Source organism: Brassica rapa, chromosome A07 (assembly GCF_000309985.2).
Source record: "Brassica rapa cultivar Chiifu-401-42 chromosome A07, CAAS_Brap_v3.01, whole genome shotgun sequence".
Lineage (NCBI taxonomy): Eukaryota > Viridiplantae > Streptophyta > Magnoliopsida > Brassicales > Brassicaceae > Brassica > Brassica rapa.
Genome location: NC_024801.2, coordinates 7,485,412 through 7,507,942, shown reverse-complemented (window position 1 = coordinate 7,507,942; position 22,531 = coordinate 7,485,412). Strand labels below are relative to the sequence as shown.

Below are 22,531 nucleotides of genomic sequence, written 5' to 3'. Positions count from 1 at the left end.
ATGCTCCACAACCTGGGCATTGTAGTACACTCTCGTGTTTACCCAGCTAGAAGGATCTTTCCTCAGCCTTGTGCTTCTCCTCAATAATGGTTGCTCTTGAACCGGATCATCTTGGACACTCGGTTCTTGTACTTCCGCCTGAGCTTCTACATCTCCTTGGCCTTGCTCACCTTGATGATGAGAGCCTGAGTTACTCTCTTCTCCTTCCTCACTCAAGCCGGCTCCATCTTGGCCATTTTTTTGAGTTTCAGGCTCACTTCCCCCTCCTCATGATCAAGATGAGGTGTTTGAACAGCTCCAATAGGTGCATTAAAGCTCTCAACAACTTTAATATAATTTATGTACTATCAACATTACAAAATTCAAATTAAAAAGACAAACAAACAATAAGTCTCAGTGACACAGTAAACAACAACCCGAACTATATCAATCACATTACTAACACAGTTTAGTCCTTCATAAATGGAAAACAATGCATACACAGTTCATCATCACAACTCTAACCCTATAACAAAAAAAAACTTGAAAAACAACTCAAAACGCAAAATTCACAATTACAATAACCCTAGTAAAATTAATACAAAACACTTGAATTCCAATAATTAGTTTAAAATTTACTTGATGTCTAGAATAGTATAACATTTTTTTCTCTTGTTTTGAATCGGGGCGTGTAGCCTATTGATTGTATCAGTATTTGTTGTCGTATCATAATTTAGTTCCAAACTTGCGTTTAGATATTGCAGATGATGGAAGAATAACATGTATTTTACTTTTACTTTCATCAAACTAAACATTTGTATTGGTCTTTTATGGACGAGATATATTAATATTGATGGCAGTAATTTCTAGTTAAAACTTGAAGAAACTATACCAGCAAACATTAAACCTTGGTTTTTAAAACTAGAATGATTGTCATATGTCACAATGAGATATGTTATATCAGCATCATAAAAGTTGATAAGAGAGAATGAAACAGAAAAGTAAACCTTTTGACAGATTTCAATTATTAATGAAACCCCTGTACTTTTATGTCCCTCTGCTAGGCGCATGCTGTAGTAACGAAAGTGTCTGTCACCTCTCTTCTTCTTTTTTTATCACTTAGGCGTTATTATTGCTAATGATGCTAAGGTTTCCAGGCAAGAAGAATATAAAGAAGACTCTTTTTGCCGACTGGATGATTATTAGATATTTGGGAATTTCCTCTAACCTTTATGTTCCTATCTTCTTCTCCCTTTTGGTTAGTTATTAATCTCTTCATCTCTAGGTAACTGTCGAAATCTCCTTCCCAGAAAGGGAAGAAAAAGGACTCTCTGGTAAGTTCAAGACTTGGTTGTCCAAAGGATCACAATGGATTCTCCTGAACAAAGCGGAAAAAACATCATATGATCAATCAAATAAAGAGGAAAGGTCTAAATGTGTGTTAAGATCATATTCATTGTACCGATCAGTGTCTTTGTAGTTTGTGGTTATGTTCATGACATTTTCTTCAGTGTTCAAATAGTCCAGCAGATAGCACAACCGTCCTACTTGTTCCTCTTGCTCCGCTATAAATTAAAAATGTTAGGCAATTGAATCTGCGTTTTCTGAAATATAAGAGTATATTTACCATCTGATGTTGTCCTGAAGTCATCGGAGAAGCCAAGATAAGAGTAATTGGTAGGTAAAGACTTCGAAACTGATTGCTCATGTTCCTCAAGAAACTGCTTCCTCAGTAGTCTTGAGCTCTCGCTAACTCGTGGTGGCACTTTAGACACCAAAGGAAAACAGTTAAATAAAACTATAAAACAAAATATTAGTGCAAACTAATTTGAGTTTAATAGCTACTAACATGTGTTCATCTCCAAGTCTCTGTCAATGTATTGAGAGCCATACCGCATCCTGTGAAGAGGCTTGTTGTTGTCAAGGTATCGACTAGAGCGTGATTTTTCCCGGTAAGGCTTGACGAGAACACGGGCCCCGCATATGAAATGAGGATTGCCTTTAACGAGAATGAGTTTGACGGTTTCTGTGTAAACAAATGTTACAAATCCAAACATTCTCTTCTGTTGACAAGGAATCCTCACATCTTCAACATGTCCGAATTTAGAGAAGTAGTTTGAGACATCATGTTCAGTGAAACTACTCTCTGCCGGAAAGGTCAAGTAAATCTGCCTGGAACCAGGAAGGATGGCTCCATGTTCGTTTCTCTCTCCCATGTATTCCACAAACTTCGATACATCTTCTGCTAATATGACCGAATGTTGACCATGAGGCCTGAAAATTCAGATAGCATTTGCTCACAAGAATTAGCAATGAAACAAAAATTTAGATGAGCCCAAAAACTCATCATTTAACTAGCTAACTAACTAACTAACTAACCTATCGATGAGGCGGATTGTGTTGTTCAAGCGAGCAAGAAGCTTGGTGAGGCTATAGCCAGCTTTGCCATGTCTTTGTGACTCTGTGAGATATCCTTCAGCTTGAAGGGTCCTTGCGTATTTTTCATAGTACATCATTGGCAAAGAAGCAATGGAAATTGGAGCGCCTCTTCTCGATTTGAGCAGCTCGATGATCTCTCCTTCTAGTTTCTCAAGTGATCCGGGAGAAACAACATGTTCTTCATCACTTAAGTTGTTTGGATTAAACATCTGAGAGAAACCCTCTCTCTCCGGTATGATCTGCCCGTGGAAATACCGGCAGTTGTGGCCATGTTTGCAGTACCCTTTGTTGAAGTAATGACATATTTTTACTGGAAACTCGGGTAAACTTGGTGATCTCCTGCTTGTTCTTAAAGGCAAGCATTGATGATCTCGAGAGAAGAAGCCATTAGAGAACTCAGGGCTCGTCATAGAATCCTCAAAGTTCAAGAACTGAACATTGCTATGCAACGAATCCACCTCGGTTGAGTTCTCCCAATAACCGGTTCTCAGAGGAGGAGAAACCGAAACGGAGGGAGGCTGGATAGATGAACCAGTGAATGATCCGAAACTAAGCGTAGGAGCGTGATCAGAAGGAGGGCTGTTGTAACGAGGATCTTTAGCTAATTCGTATTTCACGAAGTTGATCATGGAATGCATCACAGAATCTGGACAGAAGGCGAGACGGATCATGTCAAGGTCCCCATGGTCTTGCATCAAGAGATAACCGATGATTTTTGATGCATTTTCAGGTTCAAGTTGTTGGATTCTACTGTGCACAACGTTCATCGATTCTGTGAAATTCATCTCCAATAATATCCGTCTTATCACTTCTTCTGCAAAAAGCAAATCATACAAAAATTAATTATTATTCCACAAATTTTTAGTGAAACACTTATATGGATGGATGAATCAAAAGTAACATAACGACAAGTTGAGACCAAAAAAAGGAGAAGAGTGAGACTCGCTCAAAACCGCACATGTTAATATTGGTACAAAAATGGGATTTACGTTGTAAGTCAATGATAACAGACAACGTTATGGATAAAAACAACGAGACTGGATCTAAGTCATGCTTATACGTTCAAAACAACATTTGACCTCGAAAAGTACAGTTCCCATTTACTTTAAGAAAAAGCATTTTAACATCCCACTAGTATGTTTTCCGAGTCTTTCGGGTTTTTGTATATTTGTTTTTTTTGAACAAAATGTTTTTGAATATTATTAAGGAACAACCTCGCAAACTCAAAAAAAAATATATATATATTGCAAAAATCTTCCCTAAAAACAGTCTTTCTTTCAATAATTTAAACTCTATCGAAGAATAACAGCGATTCAGAAAACTAGAAAATGGATTACCTGAAAGCAATGAGGAGAAGGGTTCTTATATTAAGATTAACGGTAACGAACAAACCAACAAAAATTAGATGTTTAACCTTTTAATGTATCTGTTTGTGAATTTCCTCGATCATGTGTTCATAGACTCATATATGCCTTCAGCGTTTCTCTTCGACAATGTGCTTCTGTAAATGAAAATGATTGTGAGAAATAAATGCGTTTAACACAAATCCAGACAGAGTTAATGATCTTTGTTCATGTGAGAGAAAAAAAAAACTTTGAAAAATCGAACACCACTTAATCATAAGTACCAATACTAATGACAATTGTGGTCAGTGCCGGCGCTGGACAAACCTGTATTTTGTAAAAGGAAAAATGAAAAATGAATAAGTCTGTGCGTGAAGAAAATTCAAAGGCTTAATTGAATAAAACAACTCACATTGTAGTTTCATTGTTGAATTAATTATCATAAGAGCGTGAGAACCACAAACGAAAGAGAAGAACAAAACAAAGGTAAACAAATATGGAAAATAGAAAACGTAGAATAAAAACAAATGGGAGATCGTGCAATTATTTTGATTACTTAAAACATTTTTTAATCTTTGCAGACTTACAGTAACTGTAAAACGGAATCATGGATGGTAGAGAGAAGAAACGATAAGTCCTAGGTACATATTAATTTGATTATTGTAAATTAAACCAATTCTTGTTGCGAGTTGTTTCTTTTTTAAATAAAAACTTTGTTTGACAACTAGTTCCATTCCATATGGTTACAGCAAATATCGGGACTTAGTTGGAGGAATAAACCTTGGGATTTTAAGACTTTTTAATTACGTTAAATCACAGATAAGAATTAACCGTAAGATCAGAAACTTTTGGTGGTTTTGACTTTCTTTTATTTCTCTTTTATTTAGTGGACTGTTCATATTTCACGCTTCAGGATTCAACTGTTTTGTATTTTTAAAAACTGTTTTGTATTATATTTACATGTGGCGCGCAAATTGTGTTTTTGGATAAGGATAATGCATATTAAGAATCCAGTATCAATACTATTAAAACAAAAGCAATTTTTATCTACTTACAAATAGTCTAGGTTAGACCATTATATTTAATTATATTTTCTATTATTTCTATTCATATCTAATTTGATTATTAAATATACATCATACCTAAAATTAAGGAACTAACTAACTAATCTGTTATTTTTTAAACTAATGAATTTAATTTATATTAATTCGAAATTTAAATAACTAATCAATTATATTTTAGTTATTAAAGTAATAAATACTTATATATATATATATATATTCATTTGTATATATACAACTATATATTAATCCAAATGCAAAAAAAAAAACAAATTGTTCAAAACCTTCACCAAATACATAAAAATATAATTTTTATAGTTAGAGTATTAAATATATATATATATATATATATATATATATATATATATATATATATATATATATAATATATATATATATATATATATATATATATTTATATATGATAAAATAAATATTAATAGTAATTATACGATGAAACATGTTACTGTTGATAGGTTTATGAATATATTTTTTACGGGTTACTCAAAGAGACATGTAACATATATATCAAATATAAACTAATTGAACAAATATATTAACACAAATATATCATAAAACATTACACTAACATGAATCGATGCCAGAGAGTAAGGGTTAATATTATAATTATTTAAAAATATAATTATATATATATATATATATAAATTATAAAAATTAAGAATTAAATATAATAAAAATATATATCAAAATAAAATAATAAATATTTACATTTCTAATGCGAATAATGAAATTAACTTCTAAATTTAAAATAAGCCATAGACAAAACATCAAAAAATATCTAATAACATGTGAATAACAAAAGTAAACTAATTAAATAAATAAACAATTTTTTTTGCAAACGTAAATCATTAATTTGTAATAGACATATACACATTATTGATGCTCAAATCTATTTCATTTTTAGTATACATCCTCTCAAATATTGATCCATTAACAAGATATAATTTTAGTTGGACTAAAATTGTATTTAAATTGGAATATCACTTTCATAATATATTTACTATTCATCTCAACATTCATGAATATATATTACAATATTCTAAATATAATAATAAATCAAACCAAATTACATATTGGGTCATCTACCAGCTCAACCGATAACCAGATCTCGGGTTTTAGCGGTTGTTACGGGTTTTATAGAATTTTTAAATAACAGTTTTTTTTAAAACTAAAATGGATTACATATGAGCCACCGAATTTGCCAATTTTACTGCGGATCAGGTCGGGTTTCAAAACATTGAATATAATGTTCTATTTGTAATATTTAAGTGTAGATACAATTAAAATACAAATTTATATCAAATAAATTTGAAATGTTTCAAAAACAATCCCCGCGCTTTGAAAGCGCGGGTCAAAATCTAGTATATTCTATTAAAACAGTAGTGTGACCCATTGATAAAAAATTATGTCCAACTAATTATTTATAACTGTATCTAAATAATTATCTAATCTATTCTATTAAAACAGTAGTGTGACCCATTGATAAAAAATTATGTCCAACTAATTATTTATAACTGTATCTAAATAATTATCTAAATATATTAAATAACTACCTTCTATAACCACCTTCTAAATATTATTGAAATCCACGTAATAATTGTCTCTACCAAAACAGTTACTTTTCTTCTTTCAAATAAAAATTTTGGATTTATAGACAGGTTTGTGTTTGGAAAATAAACTAAGTACCATTTCCGACGATCGGTTAATTAAGCATCATGAATTATTGGAACCTCGATTGAATCTGCAAATACAAGTGTTTTATCATTATTTACTAGATATTGACCCGTCCTTGAGAGGACGAGTATATTTTTTGCTTTTAAAAATTATTGCCTAATATAATTTATATGTTTGTGTGTTTATATAATCATATTTTTGTATGATATGAATTTAATAGAATATATAATTTTTGTAAGTATATTAAATAAATCAAGTTTCATAAGTATGTACTTGTGTCTTTCCTTGTATCATATACGTATTTTTTTGTAATCATATTTGTGTTTTCATCTGTGATCATATTTGCGTAATGTTTTTTAAAAATGATTAGTAAAGTATTTTGATAATTGTAAGAAATTTATTAAATTGTTAAACTACAAATTTGTGCCATAGATTCTTACCTGCCCTTTCAGACGCATACACATTTTTTGTTTTAAAATTTATTTTTAAAAATTTAATTTTTATAATTGTGTTTTTATTTGTAATTATATTAAACATGTTAATGTTCAATAAAATCAAAGAGAATAATAAAGTCCCTAAAATAAAGAAAATACATAAATGGACATAACATTTATCAATAAGTTATGATTTTGTTTTAATAGATTATAAAAAAAACACAAATATAAAAATTCAATTTCTCAAAAAAAATTAAAACTAAAAATCGATCATGATCCTAATTTAATAGACTTAGACCTATGATTGAACATGTAAATCCGGTAATCCGTATATAATCTAGTTCATATTTTTGAAAAATTTGTTTATTAAAAATCTGATAAAATTTTGTAGACATTCAAAATTCCCATGTTAACCCGTAGTTGGATGCCGATTGATCCGATAAAATCCAGAAAATCTGATAGTATTTCTTTAAAAAAATTGATTAAATTTTTTTTTTTTTTTTAATATTACATCTATTTTATTAAACTAAAATTGACATAAAATTGAGAAAATTTGTGACTTTACAGATTTTGAAAAAATAATTATATTATTTAAAAATGAAAACTATTTTCAAATTTTTTTATTAATAAGAAAGTATTATTAGTCTATTTTCATTTTTAACAACTTATTATAAGTTTGCATTTTTATTACTTTTAAAATTATAAATTTAATTATCATATTTTGAAAAAATTTGGTATATTTCTATATTTATAAAAACTTTAGTAATATTGTCTGAATTTATTTCTAATGTTAGTAACATGGTCGTTCTCAATTCTCATATTATCAAAATTTATATATATGTATTAATAATAGTAATTTGGTCGGTCATTGCATTAAAGTCTAAATTAGTAAAAGTCTACAAACAGCTTTGTTTTTGAAGCCCATGTCTTTAAGTTTTACAGCAAAGCAAACCCATTAACCCATCCCTAATTTGCACAACAAAAAGATAAACATAAGTTTTTAAAAACACGTGTGTTACACTTACACGTGGAAGTAAAGAAGATAAGCCGATGAACATATGCCGTCTGGTTCTGGTTTCCGTCACAGCACCACCAGTGACGATTTCACTGTAATCCAAATGGTTTTTGAGGCTAATCCATCAAAATCGCCAAAATCCTCAACAAACCACTTTAGAAATCCCTTAACAGATCAATTCAGCCATCATCTCATACGTTTGCCTTCTTCTTTCATCTCTAAACACATCTCAAATCATATTCACCATTGAACACTTCATCCGACATGGAGGGCCGAAGGTATTATTACTCCTATGAAATAAGATCGATCACAAGTTCCATAAATACAACTGCTTTATGTAGAGAGAAATGTAACCGATCAACTTTGCGAGAAACAGATCGTGTTCTTCATTTAATTAAACTAATACAGTTATAAAATAATCAAATTTTTTAAAATTAGTTGGACCCTAATTTTATCAATTGGTCACACTTCTGTTTTAATAGAATAGATTTATTTGAAAACCAAAAAACTGCAACACGACATGGTACTCTGTTTAAAAGACCAAGGCCGAGTTATTCATTTAAAAACTTGAGGAGCTTATGGATCTAGGTTTCTGTTTAGCAAGACGGTGTGCTTGTGTTAGTTTCCGATGGGGATCAACTATTCAACTACAATAACAAAAAATGATAATATTGTATATACAATTCACGGTTTAGATGGAAGTGAAGAGATACGATTTGGTCAAATGTGTTAAAAAAAAATATTTTGGTGAAATAGGTTGTACGAGAACGATGATTCGGGGTTTTGTTGAATAATCACAGACCCATTAGTTAATTTTTTGCTCACCAGCGAACCCAAATAATATCTTATAGAAACCCAAATATAATATATTTGTTTTTAAACCTAAAATTATCACATTTATATTTATGGAACCAAAATATGTTTTCATTTGGAAAAAGATTGATAATATATTGTCAATATTTAATGCATTAAAAAAATTAATAACAATTGAAGAATAAATTACAAAATTAATGTGTGAAATGGCGACACAAGTCTATAGTTATGCAGTATCACAAATTCAATACAATTATCAAAAAGTCTTATTAATAATTTAATTTTTACCCAAATATGATTACAAAAAAACACAAATATAAAAATTAATTTTTCTAAACATATATAAAACAAAAAATATACCCTCAGAATCTAGTTATAATTAAAATTTGAGTATATTTCAATGGAATTTGATGATTCCACTACAATACATGTGGATTTAGTCGTGGAATTTGATAACTGCTATGATTTGTTTTGCTTAAAAAACTACTGATTTTTTCAAAAATAATAATAATAATTTACGTTACTAAACGGTTAACATTCAGACGAAGGTGGAGGACTTTCATGGTTTCCAATAACATGCATTGGTGTTGCTAAACGCAGACACCACAGATACATTAACAAAAAATTCAAGAGACATCCCACTTCAATTAACCCAATTAACCATGGAGCATATCAATTATCATATCCATAATCTTTTTTTTGACATCTAAAAACAATAGCGACCTCGATCAGACCCAGAAACAAGAAAATAAAATTAATGGAAAGAAGAAGATCAACCGCGAAACACCAAGAATATATTTTTTTTATAAAAAAGTCAAGAGACTACCATCTCAGTCAACCTTATATTTCTATGGGTCCCGTGAAAAGAGAGAAGACATATTTGAAGAAATCCAACATCCTAGCAAAAAACGTAGGAAGTTGTTTAGTCTAATTTTTCATATAGAAAAAAAAAAGGTACATCAAATTCCATTAAAAGTAAATTCTGACAAAGTCTAGAAAAAAATTGAATAACAGGTGATTTTGATAGAATTCATATTCCATCTAACAAATCTCAATCCAATAACAGTGGATTTCATTTTGAATTTGAATTCCATTAAATTCCATTGAACACATTAATTCGATAACACCTCCTATGATAGTCGTGACCGTAGCGTATATCCAGTTGATGAACTTGAGTATGACCAGGGATTACGATTTACCAATATTTTATAGGGAAATTGCGGTATATAACTACGAAAACGTTTTTTATTAGCCATATGACTATGCTCCTGTGTAATTTTTATAATGGCGAATTTGCCACTCTGTAACCGGTCACATATTGAAGGAAAGACTTCAATAGAGTCTGACCCAACCTCTACATTGTTCTTTCAAGCACGCTTGTGCATTAATTATGAAAAGAGATGACATTTCATCTCGAAAACTATCAATTTTGCAAGAAACCATTGGGTGAACTGTTTACGGTTTTTCTTTCTTTCATTCTCTCTTTCATCTTCATATCATTCTCTCTTTTCAGATCAAAGTAAAATCTCTTCGAAATCCCTCAAATGGAGTCTCGAGCCGGTGAAGTTTCGGCTACTGCATGTGAAGAAATCTTTGAAGATCTACCCCAAAAGATGTTCGCCGATGGGGAGGAACCAGTTGGAGTTAGAGTTCTAACCTATCAATCTTCGCGGATCATAAATACCGTTTTGAATTCCCTACATGAAGACGAGATTCAGTATTTACGGGCGTCGTCTTTTGGGAAGCTTGTTGAAATTGCTGAGAAACCTGCATTTTCCGGGAGATTTGCTAGATTTCTTCTTTCAAGGCAGTTGAAAGTAGAAAAGAAACATGAGGCGTGGTTCCGGTTTGCGGGGAAGTCGATACGGTTCTCACTTTGTGAATTTTCCATTGTAGCCGGTTTAGCCTGTGGTGAAATTCCGGAGAAACCAAAGGCAAAGAAGAAGAGAGCAATTAAAGATAAAACTGTATTGGCCTGAGTTGTTTGGTGCTGTCGAAGATATGAGCGTTTCAAGAGCATTGAAAATGCTCCAAAAAAAATCTGTTACCGATAAAGAGCTTCGGATCAAAGTCGCATGCCTGGCCCTTATTTCGTCTGTGTTGCTTTCCACTAACCTCAAGATGAAGATGATAAAGATTATGCAGACCTTTTGGTGGATCTTGATGAGTTTTTTGCGTATCCATGGGGTCATGTCGCGTTCGACATGCTGATAACTAGTATCAAAAAAAGAGATGAGATATCTCTTTCTCAAAATACAATCGCACTGAAAGGTTTTGCACTAGCTCTTCAGCTTGTAATTGTTGAAGTTGTTCCCGCATTGACTGAAGTGGTTCAAGAAGTATGTTCATCCTCTGAATCGGAGAGTGATGATGAAGAAAGTGATTGTAGGATTCAGAAGACGAAGAAGAAGACGTTGAGTCCTGGGCATGCTCGAGAAGTAGACAAGAAGGCAGAGGTATTTACTGAAACTATGCGTTCATGTAGTTTTACAATTACTGAAACTATGCATTCATGTAGTTCCAGCTCGGGGGATGGCCGAGCTGGCCATGTGTTCGATCCGGCTCGGCCATCCGCTGAACTGGAATGGTCAATGTCACTGTCGATCGATGTCAAGATGTGAACATCGATCGATGATTCCTCTTCCATATACTGATGGTCGAGCTCAATGGTCCCTCGAGTGTTACTCCAAATATCTCCAAAATACTCCAAAATCAACACTTTTATCCAAACCACTCATGATCCTATAATTATTCAAAATAGACTCTATAATATAATAATTAGTAGTTAAAACACTTATAAAGAATGGGTAAAAGTGGGTCAAATCCATGGTCTATCAATCGACAGTCCTTCATCTCCTCGACAGCTTCGTCTCGCAAGGCAGACTAAGCACTTTTCAGTAAAACAGGCATAACCTCTGCTACTGGTGGCATTGGAAATATAACTCAAAGCGCCATCTTGTGTCAAAAGATGGGCTTAATCTAACGGTGGGAAGGTCTCCATCCATAGCTAAACATCTGATGCGTCTGTGCAGCTCTGCACTCAAAAGGCTCCAAAAGACACTAAAATCACCACTTTTCTCCAAATCGTCCATAAACCTGTAAATACTCTAAATAGTCTCTATATCGTAGTAAATATATCTTAAAACATCTATATACCATGGCTAATAATGGATAAAATCTATGGTATATCACTCCCCCAGACTTACCATTTTGCTTGTACTCAAGCAAAACATAGAGTAGTCCTGTGAAAGAGGTTTGAAAACAGCATGGACTCACACAATTTTAAACTTACTACTTTTACCTCTGCAGTGTTGCAAACCACATCAGATCAGTGCCAGCTTTAGAGACACTTCATGTACTAGACCTTAGCTTAGCAACCAAACCATCCAGCCCATAGCTTAGCCTATTATATAAAGGCTTGCGATTGTATTGTTTTATTCATTCAACTTTTTAATAAAACCTTTTTCTTTTAACTTGTTGAATGGTTTGTTCTTCATCGAACATCTTATCTTCTGAGTCGTCGGAGTGTGTAATATCTTCAGGATTAGAAGTTGGTAGTATCAAGAGACTTTCCGCACCTCTTGTGTCACTTCTCGACCCACATCTCTTGATTGTTTGTGCTTTTTAGCTCATTCGGTGCAAGGTTTATCCACTCCACCAACCTTAGAGTGATCCTTCAATCTATCCAAGTAATTGCTAGATCATACCTTTGCACATCCTCAAAGCTTGTTTGTTTAACGATCTTTCAATCAACACGAACCACATTTCTGAATCTACTTCAAAGAGATTAGAAAATTGAAATATTATTTGCATTGCTTGATAAGTACTTTAGTTTCAGATTCAAAACTTGAAATTGCGTCCCCTAAAACACCGGAGCCCCACAATGTAGTATCACCATTACAATCACATAAAATCCAGCCTCCATGTACTTGACCAGAATAAAGATCAAAAGCCGCATCAAAATTACATTTAAGGGAGCCGACCATAGGCCTCTTCCAAAACAAAGTTCGTGATGCAGTATACACATATTGTTGGGGCAAATAGGCGGCCTGAGGTAGAATAGTGCTCAAAATACATGAGCTGTTTACGTGTAAGGTTACTTTTCCAGGTTTGTTTGCATGTTTACATACTTTAGGACTGAAGGGTACTATTTGACTTACTTTAATTGTTTTCCTTCCCAAAAATCCCTTTTGTTGAACAAGATTGTAGTTGTGGTTAAGTTAAAAGGGAACAAGCAACTAGCTCTGAGATTCTAGTTAGATGGTTCGGTTGCAGTAAATTGGTAGGTACAGAAACAATGAGATTTATTGTGAGCCGTTAGATTTAGCTATTTTGGAAGGAATCAGACGACTTTCATTAAAAGCAGTACATTGCTACCAAAAGCGGTAACATAGGTTTATTAATTGCTGGCTCTTATCTTCTTTCTTCTCTGAAATTAGCTAGACGTTCGGCGAGTGAAACTTTTTATTTAGTTACAATCTTTACACCTCCCATATCTTATACATTAATATTTCATATTTAATATATATATATAAAATAAACATAATTTTTTCTTTTTGTTTTGATATCCATATGTGTATATTTCAAATATATATTAAATTGAATTTTTCTTATTTGGTAAAAATATATATCAATCGTGGATAACAAAACGTGGTCAATAAAATTATGGATGTGAAAGACATAAACACAAGACACATGAGAGTTGTTTACGACAACTGTGGTCAAAAACAAATATTAATGGAATTTGCAAAATTTACACAACAAAATAACATCAAGAAACCAAAAACAAATATAAGAAGTCTGGTTACTAAGTTGTTGTGAGTTAAGATATTCATGGTGAAAGTGTTTGTATTTTTTGTTACATGTGGTTCGTGGTTAGTAACATATTGTATGGATTGCCAGATTGATGTGTGGTTAGTGATTGGTTGTGTGGTTAGTGGTCAGTGTTTCACAACCACAAATACCAATGGGGTTAGTTAGACTCATAACTTGTGGTCAATAGGGTTTGACGTTTTGTGGTTTGAGATTAAGGATTTGTGGTCAGAGTTAAAAGGGTTGTATGGAGAGTCTGCAGTTATGTAGAGTCTGAGTAACTTTGATGGATGTCGAATGACCTTGTATATGTTACTAACCACTAACCACATGTAACAAAAACCATCAAACCTAAACGCCAACCTCTCCAGAGATTGCTCTACTACACACGGCTTGCTGGAACTCCATAAGACCGCCGTCTTCTAACCTGCAACATTTCCGCCACAGACAGATCTGGTACAAGTCGCATCCAACAATCGTCAGAGACACTATGCATACCGTCAGCGAGAGATACACAAGCTTTGTTAATGGAAGAACGACTCTTTGATTTAGTCAAGAGAGACTTCAAGATTTTTTTAAAAAAATTGATAATCTAGAACACCGACATAAACATATTTTTTTATTTCTTTAGTTTTTAGATTTTTTTTCAGGAAACAAAGAAAAATTATTGACGGTGAGGAAACGAAAAGATTTGTAATGGATGAGATTGTTTTAAGTTAGGTAAAATGGAAGGGTCTTTTAGTAAATACACCATTAGAAAGTACACGACATATCCAAAATATGTGTAAACGTAAAGAGAGAGTAGAAAAATAGGTCTAGGCATAATTTTTTCAAAATACATTCTTCCACAACAGCAATTTTGCATTATCCACAGATGTCCAACACTATGTCCAACACTATATTTTCGTTTTACGAAATATAAAAAGGTTTCTTGATTTCCATATATTCCAAAGTAGCCAAGAAGAAAACAAATTTTGTTGAGAAGAGAAGGATTGTTGCCCTTGTATGTTTACCAAATGTAGAATTATATGTTCAGCCAAAACCAGCATATTTATAAGATATGCCACAAAATGTTTCAATTTAGTCCTTATATGTAGTTTCCAGATCTTTTCTTTGAGAGCTGGATCCCCATATGGAGGCTGGAGAGCTTGCATTCAAAATCAGGTGTATATCTTGCAAACCAATAACAAAGAAAAAACGGTATAGTTTATGTTCGTAGTATAGTTTCATACCAGTCTATCACATCCGAAGTTAGGCTGAGATAAACCTTACGGACTAACTCTTGTTTCTCGTCATATAGAAGTGGTTATACCATTTCTTAACTGGAGTATTGGTTATTAAATCACTTTGATGTGGTCCCTCTTCAGATCAAAGAGATTGTGTAAACAAGAACACAATAAAAGTTTTCTTTAAGCAAATGCAATCTCCCTTTTATTTCTTTTTGGCTTTTCTTATATAGAAAGAAAGAACTACGCGTTCAAACAAAACAGGAAGGAAATGGGAAATCGAAAAGTGCACATGTGTTACTCTGGTCCTACATGTTAGAAACAGAATGGACTAAGTATTATTTGCTGAAACAAAAACAAACGGAAATTAAAAACATAGACTCAATCGTGGTAACGTTGATTTGGTCCCCTTTCTCTGCTTGAATTTCTCCCTCCAACTCTAACGTCTTGTACGTCATCTTACTCATCAATACTCCCTTGCTGAAGTTGAAGCTTGTCCTCAAGCTTCTGCACAAATTCTGCAAAGCTTGCTTTTATCTGCCCAGAAGATTCCCAAGTTGCCTCATCTGCGTGTAAGCCACCCCGATCCATTGAACAATAATTTCCTTCGTATTTTCTTTCATGTTCACATGTTCTTGCAAGACTGCTTCAGGGTTTTACTTCAGGACGACGTTGTCACGCATGGGTGGTAGCTTGCCTATGACTGGAATGTCGCTGCCTTTCCATGGTTTGAGTAAATAAACATGAAAGACTGGGTGAATTTTTGTACCTTCAGGAAGTGTTAAACAGTAAGCCACAGTGCCGATACGTGATTCAATTTGAAAAGGACAATAGAAATGATGTGAGAGTTTCTGTGAACTGCGTCAAAATAATGTCTTCTGTCTGTACGGCTGACTCCTTAGCAGAACCAAATCTCCCACTTCGAACTGAACATCACGACTCTTGGAATCTGCCAGCTGCTTCATCCGATTGTTTGTTGTAGCCAGATGGTGTTAAGCTCCACTAGAATCTCATCAGGAGAGACCTATTACACAGTACGAGCGTCCTGCTGCACAGTCCGAGCGTCCTGGTTTATAAGTGATCTCGTAATCATACCCGACGAGCTTTCCCATCCATTTTTGTTGCTCTGGTGTGAGTATACGCTGCTCCAGAAAATAGCGCAAGCTCAGTTGGTCAGTTTGGATGACAAAGCAACAGCCAATGAGCTAAGGACGCCATTTTCTGATCGCAATGACATTTGCCAGCATTTCCCTTGCATATGTAGACCAGGACTGCTTCGAGACACCCAAGGTTCTACTCATGAATGTGATTGGTTGATCATTCTGTGATAGAACAACTTTAATTCTTTCTCCTGAGGCATCAGTTTCGATCACAAAAGGCAATGAGAAATTTGGAAGCGCCAAGGTTGGTGTAGAGGTAAGCGCTTGTTTCAGTTCCGTGAATGATTTGTTTGCTTCTTCTGTCCACGTGAATTGACCTTTGTGCAACAGGTTTGTCAGTGGACGAGCAATTAAAACAATAGCTGCGGACAAATTTCCGATAGTAACCGGTAAGACCAAGGAAGCCTCGCAGTTCTGTGATCATAGTTGGCATGGGCCAGTCAAGCATCGCTGAGATTTTCTGTCTATCCGCTTTCACTCCTCCAACTCCCGTTGACCGAAGGCACACTTTTTGTATGTCACCACCAGTTTGTGTTGACGCAAAATGTGAAAAATATCTCTGACATGTTGCAAGTGTTCCTATCATAAAAAAAACGAGTACCAACTTTCTTAGCAGTGGCTGGAAGACTTCGTTCATGAGAGCTTGGAAGGTGGAGGGTGCATTACAGAGCCCAAAAGGCATGACCAAGTACTCGTAATGCATGTTATGCGTACGAAACACAGTCTTGTGGATATCTGATGGGTGCATTCAAACTTGGTGATAACCCGCGGTCAGGTCCAGCTTTGTGAAGATTGTCGCTCCATGTAGCTCATCGAGCATATTGTCAACAGTTGGAATTGCAAATCTGTCTTTGATTGTTGCAAAATTCAGTTCGCGATAGTCAGTGCAGAACCGCCATGATCCATCTTTTTTCTTAACTAGTAAACCCGGTAAAGCAAAGGGACTTGCGCTCGGTTTGATGATACCCGATGATAGCATCTCATGGACATGTCACTCTATTTCATCTTCCTGGTAGTATGCGTACCGGTAAGGCCGAACATTGATTGGATCTGTACCTTCCTTCAGCGTGATTCGATGTTCTATTTGATATTTTGGTGGCAAGTTAAGTCCGTGGCTGGAATAGATCGCCGAATTCCGAGACAAGACGTTGGATCTCGTCGGGAGTAGGTGGGTCGTGCTCATTGGGCTGAGCTACAGTAATGGAAAAAATTACCTGTCCACGACGGGCCTCCCGTGTGAAAGTCTCATGTAGAGTAGCCTACAACTTTGTGGGCTGCAGCCCATGGAGAATGACCACTTTGTCGGCCCATGAAAATTCCATAGTTTGAGCCTTCCAATCACAAAGAGTTGGGTCTAGACTCGCCATCCATTCTATACCCATTACTAAATCAAAGTCCACCAAGGTTAGTGCGTATAGGGTCACCGTGAAAGTCTTGCCACCCATGATGATACAGAGGCCGTCCAACTTGCGAGATCCATTGGCCACACGGACACTGACAGGAGATGTAGCTTCAATTCCCGAGCAACTTTGTCGCTGATGAAATTGTGGGTAGAACAACTATTGATCAAAGCCACCAGTTTATTCTTTTGAATCGAAGCGTGGAGTTGCAGAGTACGGGTCGAATCCCAACCGCCAAGAGTGTACATCGTAATTTCAGGTTTCTTTCAGGTTTATGTTCTTCTACTGTCTCCTCGTCTCCAGATTAATCATGTGATTCATGTTCTCCTTCCATTATGAATACCTGTGGTTGCTTGCATCGGTTTCCAGGTGTGAACCGTTCATCACAACTGAAGCAACGACCAACACTTCTCTTCCGCTTAAGTTCCTCCCAACTTTGTTTCTTTGGTGTCTGATCTGATGTGTTGCGTGGTGGGAAATTCTGAGGAGGAAAATTACGTGCCTGTGATTTGGTTTGTCCCGCTCTTCTCCTCTGTCGCTGGAGATGGCCATCCATCAGACGGGTGTAATTGATCACCTCCTTCAGTGTTTTTGGACGAAACATACGGATCCCATCCGCAATTGATCGATGAAGGCCACCCATGAATGTCCCAACTAAGGCTTGTTGCGACCAGCCTCTGACCTTGTTATGCAGACGTTTAAATTCTTGTTGGTAGTCGCTTAAGGTGCCGGTTTGGCGAACTCTTGATAAGGCCTCATGGAAATCTTCCCCGTCAGTAGGTCCAAATCTGCCCCACAACTCCTCTTCAAACACCATCCATCTGATTGGTATTTGATCTTCACGGAGAGCCTTGGAGATCACCTGCCACCATTCGTTTGCAACCCCATCGAGATGGTAAGAACTAAAACTGACTTGTTGGTCCAGTGGCATCCCTTGGTAGTTGAAGTAATGGTTAGCCTTGCTCACCCACTCAGTTGGGTCTTCTCCTGAAAATCTCAGAAATTCCAGTTTTACAGGACAGTGGTTTGGAGCGAGAGGTGCCATAGCAATGGGGTTACCTGTTCTTCTCGCTGATGTATCGGATTCTTCAGATGGTGTCTTTCAGGTCGTGGACTATTATGTAAGGTGTTGGAGTCACCTGATCATGGTTACCAGCCATTATGTCCATCAAGCGATTGAACTTATCATCGACATCTCCCAACATGTCCATCATAGCCATCTTCAGCTTCTGCATTTCGTCTTGCATCATTCCGCAGCTTGTCTCCAATCCCTCAAGCCGATCTTTAGTGGTCGTCATGGGCTCGACAGGTACGTCTGGAGCCGCAACTTGCTTCCCTTTTCTGATCTTCGTAGAGTAGTGGTGATGTGTTTGTGAAAAAGAAAAAAAATTGTAGAACAAAGTGTTGTGATACCAAGTTGATGTGGTCCCTCTTCATAACTAAGAGATTGTGTAAACAAGAATAAGAATTTTCTTCAGGCAAATGCAATCTTCTTTTTATTTCGTTTTGGCTTTTCTTATATAGAAACAAAGGAACTACACGTTCCAACAAAACAGGAAGGAAATAGGAAATGGAAAAGTGCATGTTTCTTACTCTGGTCCTACATGTTAGGAACAGAATGGACTAAGTATTATTTGCTGAAACAAAAACAAATGGAAATTAGAAACAGAGACTCAATGGTGGTAACGTGGATTTGATCTCCTTTCTCTGCTTGACTTTCTTCCGCCAACTCTAACGTCTTGTACGTCATATTCGTCATCACACTTACACATAGATCATTATCTATTGTTGTAGTAGCAGATAATGGAGGATATGGGTAGGAAGCTAATTATTTTCGAAGTTGTTAATCCTTTTCCATCACCAATAATATATCTGCTTCCTCGTTTCAGAAAATCATTTCCATAGAATATAGAAGCCCATCCATAAGATTGGATGTGACAAGTTTTAGCTTCAAATAGATGATTGTCATGAAAATATTGCCTTGTGCAATCTAGAAAATAAACATTCTGGTTTTATCACAAGTCTCAAAAGTCTGTTTCGCAAGTAAAGCCTCTTTGAATCTTGCTAAATCTCGGAAATCGTTCCTCTTTTTGTATACTGATTTTTTTCCATGCGACCCAAAGTAACCTTTTTGTTGATCATTTGTTTTCCACCGAATTAAAATGTGTTGGTTAATTCCAATTAAATTGAAGAACAAGTTAACTCATTAAAGTGGAAGTTTAGTGGGTTAAGGAAAAAACGAAAAACATATAGAGCTTAGGATTTATGTTTCCATATTACTATTAGGTTAATGAGTAGCTTAGTCTTATATAAGGAGTTCTCAAGGATAGATGTAACATAAAGAGAAACACATTGATTTAGTTTTGAGAGAGTTTCTAAATCTAATAAGAAGAGTTAGTTCTTATAATACTTTGTGTTCTTGCAACTTTAATTGGTATCAGAACTCCAGGTTTCAAAAATCGTTTACAAGAGGAGTTATAATTTGAACAAAACATGGGAGACGATAACAATTCTCAAGCACGTGATAAAGGTCTTGAGATGAAGAAGGACATACGATGTTCTATGCTATCACCGACCAACTACACCGTATGGTCGATGCGAATGAAAGTGATGCTTCGTTTATACGAAGTTTGGGATACGATTGATCCAGAGAGTGATGATGCAAAGAAGAACAATATGGCGATTGCTCTAATCTTTAAATCAGTCCCGGAAGCGCTAATACTTCCGAAAGGTGAACATGATACATCGAAAAAGATTTGGGAAGCTATCAAATCCCGTAACCTAGGTGTTGATCGCATGAGAGAAGCGAGGTTGCAGACTTTGTGTCTGAGTTTGACAAACTGAAGATGGCAGACACAGACACGGTGAATGACTACGCAGAAAAAACATTCAGGCTTAGCATCAAGAGCAGCCACATTAGGAGAAATAATGGAAGAGTCGAAGATGGTAAATCATTTTTTAAGGGACTTCCAAGAACAAAGTTCATTCACATCGTAGCTTTGTTAGAACAAGTGTTGGATTTAAATTCAACGGGATTCGAAGACATTGTTGGGAGATTGAAGGCTTTCGAAGAATACATAAAAGAAGAAACCCAAGATGAAGATCAATCGAAGCTAATGTTTGTAAGGAATGATACGTAAGGTCGTGGAAGCCATACAAACTCGCGAGGAAGAGTCAGGGGTAGAGGTTATGGTGGAAGAGGAAGAGGACGGGGAAGGTTTAATGGTTTTGGTCATAACAAAGGAGGAGAAGCTTCGGAAAAGACCAAGAAGGACTACTCTAAGGTTAAATGCTGGAGATGCGACAAGATGGGACACTTTATGTCACATTGTCCTACACGACTGAGAGAAGAAACAAATATAATGGAGAAAAAAGAGGCATATGTATTATATATGCACGAAGTTGTGTTCCTCAACGAAGAAAGAGTGTTTCCTAAAAGATTTGACGAGTGGGATGGAAATACGAGTCAATGGTATCTTAACAATGGTGCAAGTAACCATATGACATGAAAGAGAGAGTTCTTCTCAAAACTAAACGAACGTGTGAGAGGCAAAGTCAAATTTGGTGATTGATCACACGTCGAGATTTTTGGAAAAGATTCGATCACGTTCATCGCAAAAACATGAAAGAGAAGAGCACTCAAAGATATCTACTACATCACAAGTCTTAAACACAATATTATTAGTCTTGGACAAGAAACCAAGATGGATTGTGAGGTTAATATGAGAGAAGACTTACTGATGCTAAAAGATCCCTGTGGAAGGCTATTGGTACAAGTCTCAAGGTCACCAAATCGATTATACAAGATGCCAATGGAGGTTGAATATCCGAAGTATCTTCAAATACAAGAAATTGATGTCACATGGACGTGGCATGCGCGGCTAGAACATATGAACTTTGGAGTCATGAAGAATATGGTAGACAAGGAGATGATAGTAGGGATGCCTCATGTGATACAGGAGAAAGATGTGTGCAGCGCCTGCGTAGTTGGAAAGCAAACTCGGAAGTCTTTCTCGCCTAAAGCAAAGTATCAAACATCACACGCATTGGAGCTTGTACATGGTGACTTTTGCGGTCTGATATCACTACCAACACCAGCAAACAATAGATATGTATTTGCCTTAATTGATGATTACTCAAGATATATGTGGACGATGCTTCTAAAAAAGAAGAGTGAAGCGTTCGATCCATTCAAAAAGTTTAAGGAGTACGTGGAGAATCAAACGAAGCTAAAACTCAAGATTTTTCGCACCGATAGAGGAGGAGAGTTCACATCTTCTGAGTTCATTTATTTTTGTGAAGAAAACGGTGTAACTAAACATCTCACCACACTGTATACACCGCAACAAAACGGTGTGGTCGAGAGAGGCAATAGAACACTAATGGAGATGACTAGAAGTTTGATGAAAGGTATGAAGATACCTAATCAGCTATGGGGAGATGCAGTACATCATTCAACATATCTCATAAACCGCATTGCTATAAAGGCTTTGGAAAACAAGACTCCATACGAAGGCTTGTATGTTAAGAAACCAAACATTAAGCATCTAAGGGTCTTTGGATGAGTAGCTTTTCGCAAAAATCAACGGTCCTCATCTCAAGAAGCTGGATGATCAACTTAGGCACATATGCCGGCTCAAAAGCTTATATGCTCTATGACCTGGTCGCGAAGAAGGTAGTTGTTAGTAGAAGAAAAGTTGGGATTGTGGGAACCGAAATTCGCACTGTCGATTTCCGTTTAAATTGGGAAACTAGGAAAACCCTAATTTCCCAGAGGTCCCGGATCTCTGCGAGAGCCAACGACAAGTGACCAAATATATGCGGAAATCATGAAAAGATAACAAACGAATTTAGAGAAAACAATAGATCTTATTTCGAGTCCGCGTAAGAGCGTTGCGATCATTACAAGAGATCATAAAAGCTTTGGCCGCAAAGGCTGTCAGCGAGTTACTTAGTTCTAGCGGCCTAATAGCTCAAACCTAGTTGAGTCGCAGCTCGATAACAAAAGACGAAATAAATACAGAAAAGGTTTTTGATTGATTTCGGACTGAACCTTGTTAAAGGCTGCCTACGTACCCCTTTCGAGGATCAAGCCGAACGTAGTTCAATTGATAGAGCTGGACAAGAGATCGAAATGCCTGGGCGAGTTCATCT

At 35.5% G+C, this 22,531-nt stretch overlaps 1 protein-coding gene and 1 long non-coding RNA gene across 9 annotated transcripts; one reads left to right on the top strand and one right to left on the bottom strand.

The window, feature by feature from the left end:
* Positions 1-876: 876 nt before the first annotated feature.
* LOC103828518 (zinc finger CCCH domain-containing protein 18) lies at positions 877-4,787 on the bottom strand. 8 transcript variants are annotated; one of them, XM_033275385.1, is made up of 8 exons: positions 4,174-4,787; positions 4,046-4,088; positions 3,756-3,919; positions 2,359-3,232; positions 1,829-2,253; positions 1,607-1,744; positions 1,442-1,544; positions 976-1,357 (listed from the first exon to the last, which is right to left on the bottom strand). In XM_033275385.1, the coding sequence occupies exons 4-8, from the start codon at positions 3,201-3,203 to the stop codon at positions 1,261-1,263; spliced, it is 1,608 nt and encodes a 535-aa protein (XP_033131276.1). In that variant the 5' UTR covers positions 3,204-3,232; positions 3,756-3,919; positions 4,046-4,088; positions 4,174-4,787; the 3' UTR covers positions 976-1,260. The 8 variants fall into 8 exon arrangements, with proteins under 8 accessions (XP_033131278.1, XP_033131276.1, XP_033131277.1 ...); XM_033275386.1 differs by having other exon boundaries at positions 4,052-4,088; XM_009104114.3 differs by having other exon boundaries at positions 3,833-3,919; positions 4,174-4,786.
* A 412-nt stretch (positions 4,788-5,199) lies between these two features.
* Positions 5,200-18,880, top strand: LOC103828516. The gene is made up of 2 exons (XR_625308.3): positions 5,200-17,647; positions 17,747-18,880. It is a non-coding gene; the product is annotated as an uncharacterized LOC103828516 (long non-coding RNA).
* The last annotated feature ends 3,651 nt before the right edge of the window (positions 18,881-22,531 follow it).

What these genes read in the sequence shown, in the direction of transcription:
- LOC103828518 (XM_033275383.1), bottom strand. Translation starts at nt 3,203, where the DNA reads ATGAATTTCACAGAATCGATGAACGTTGTGCACAGTAGAATCCAACAA. An exon ending in CTTCAGGACAACATCAGATG is followed by an intron (nt 1,545 to 1,606) that starts GTAAATATACTC and finishes TTTAATTTATAG; the next exon opens with CGGAGCAAGAGGAACAAGTA. An exon ending in AACTACAAAGACACTGATCG is followed by an intron (nt 1,358 to 1,441) that starts GTACAATGAATA and finishes CGCTTTGTTCAG; the next exon opens with GAGAATCCATTGTGATCCTT.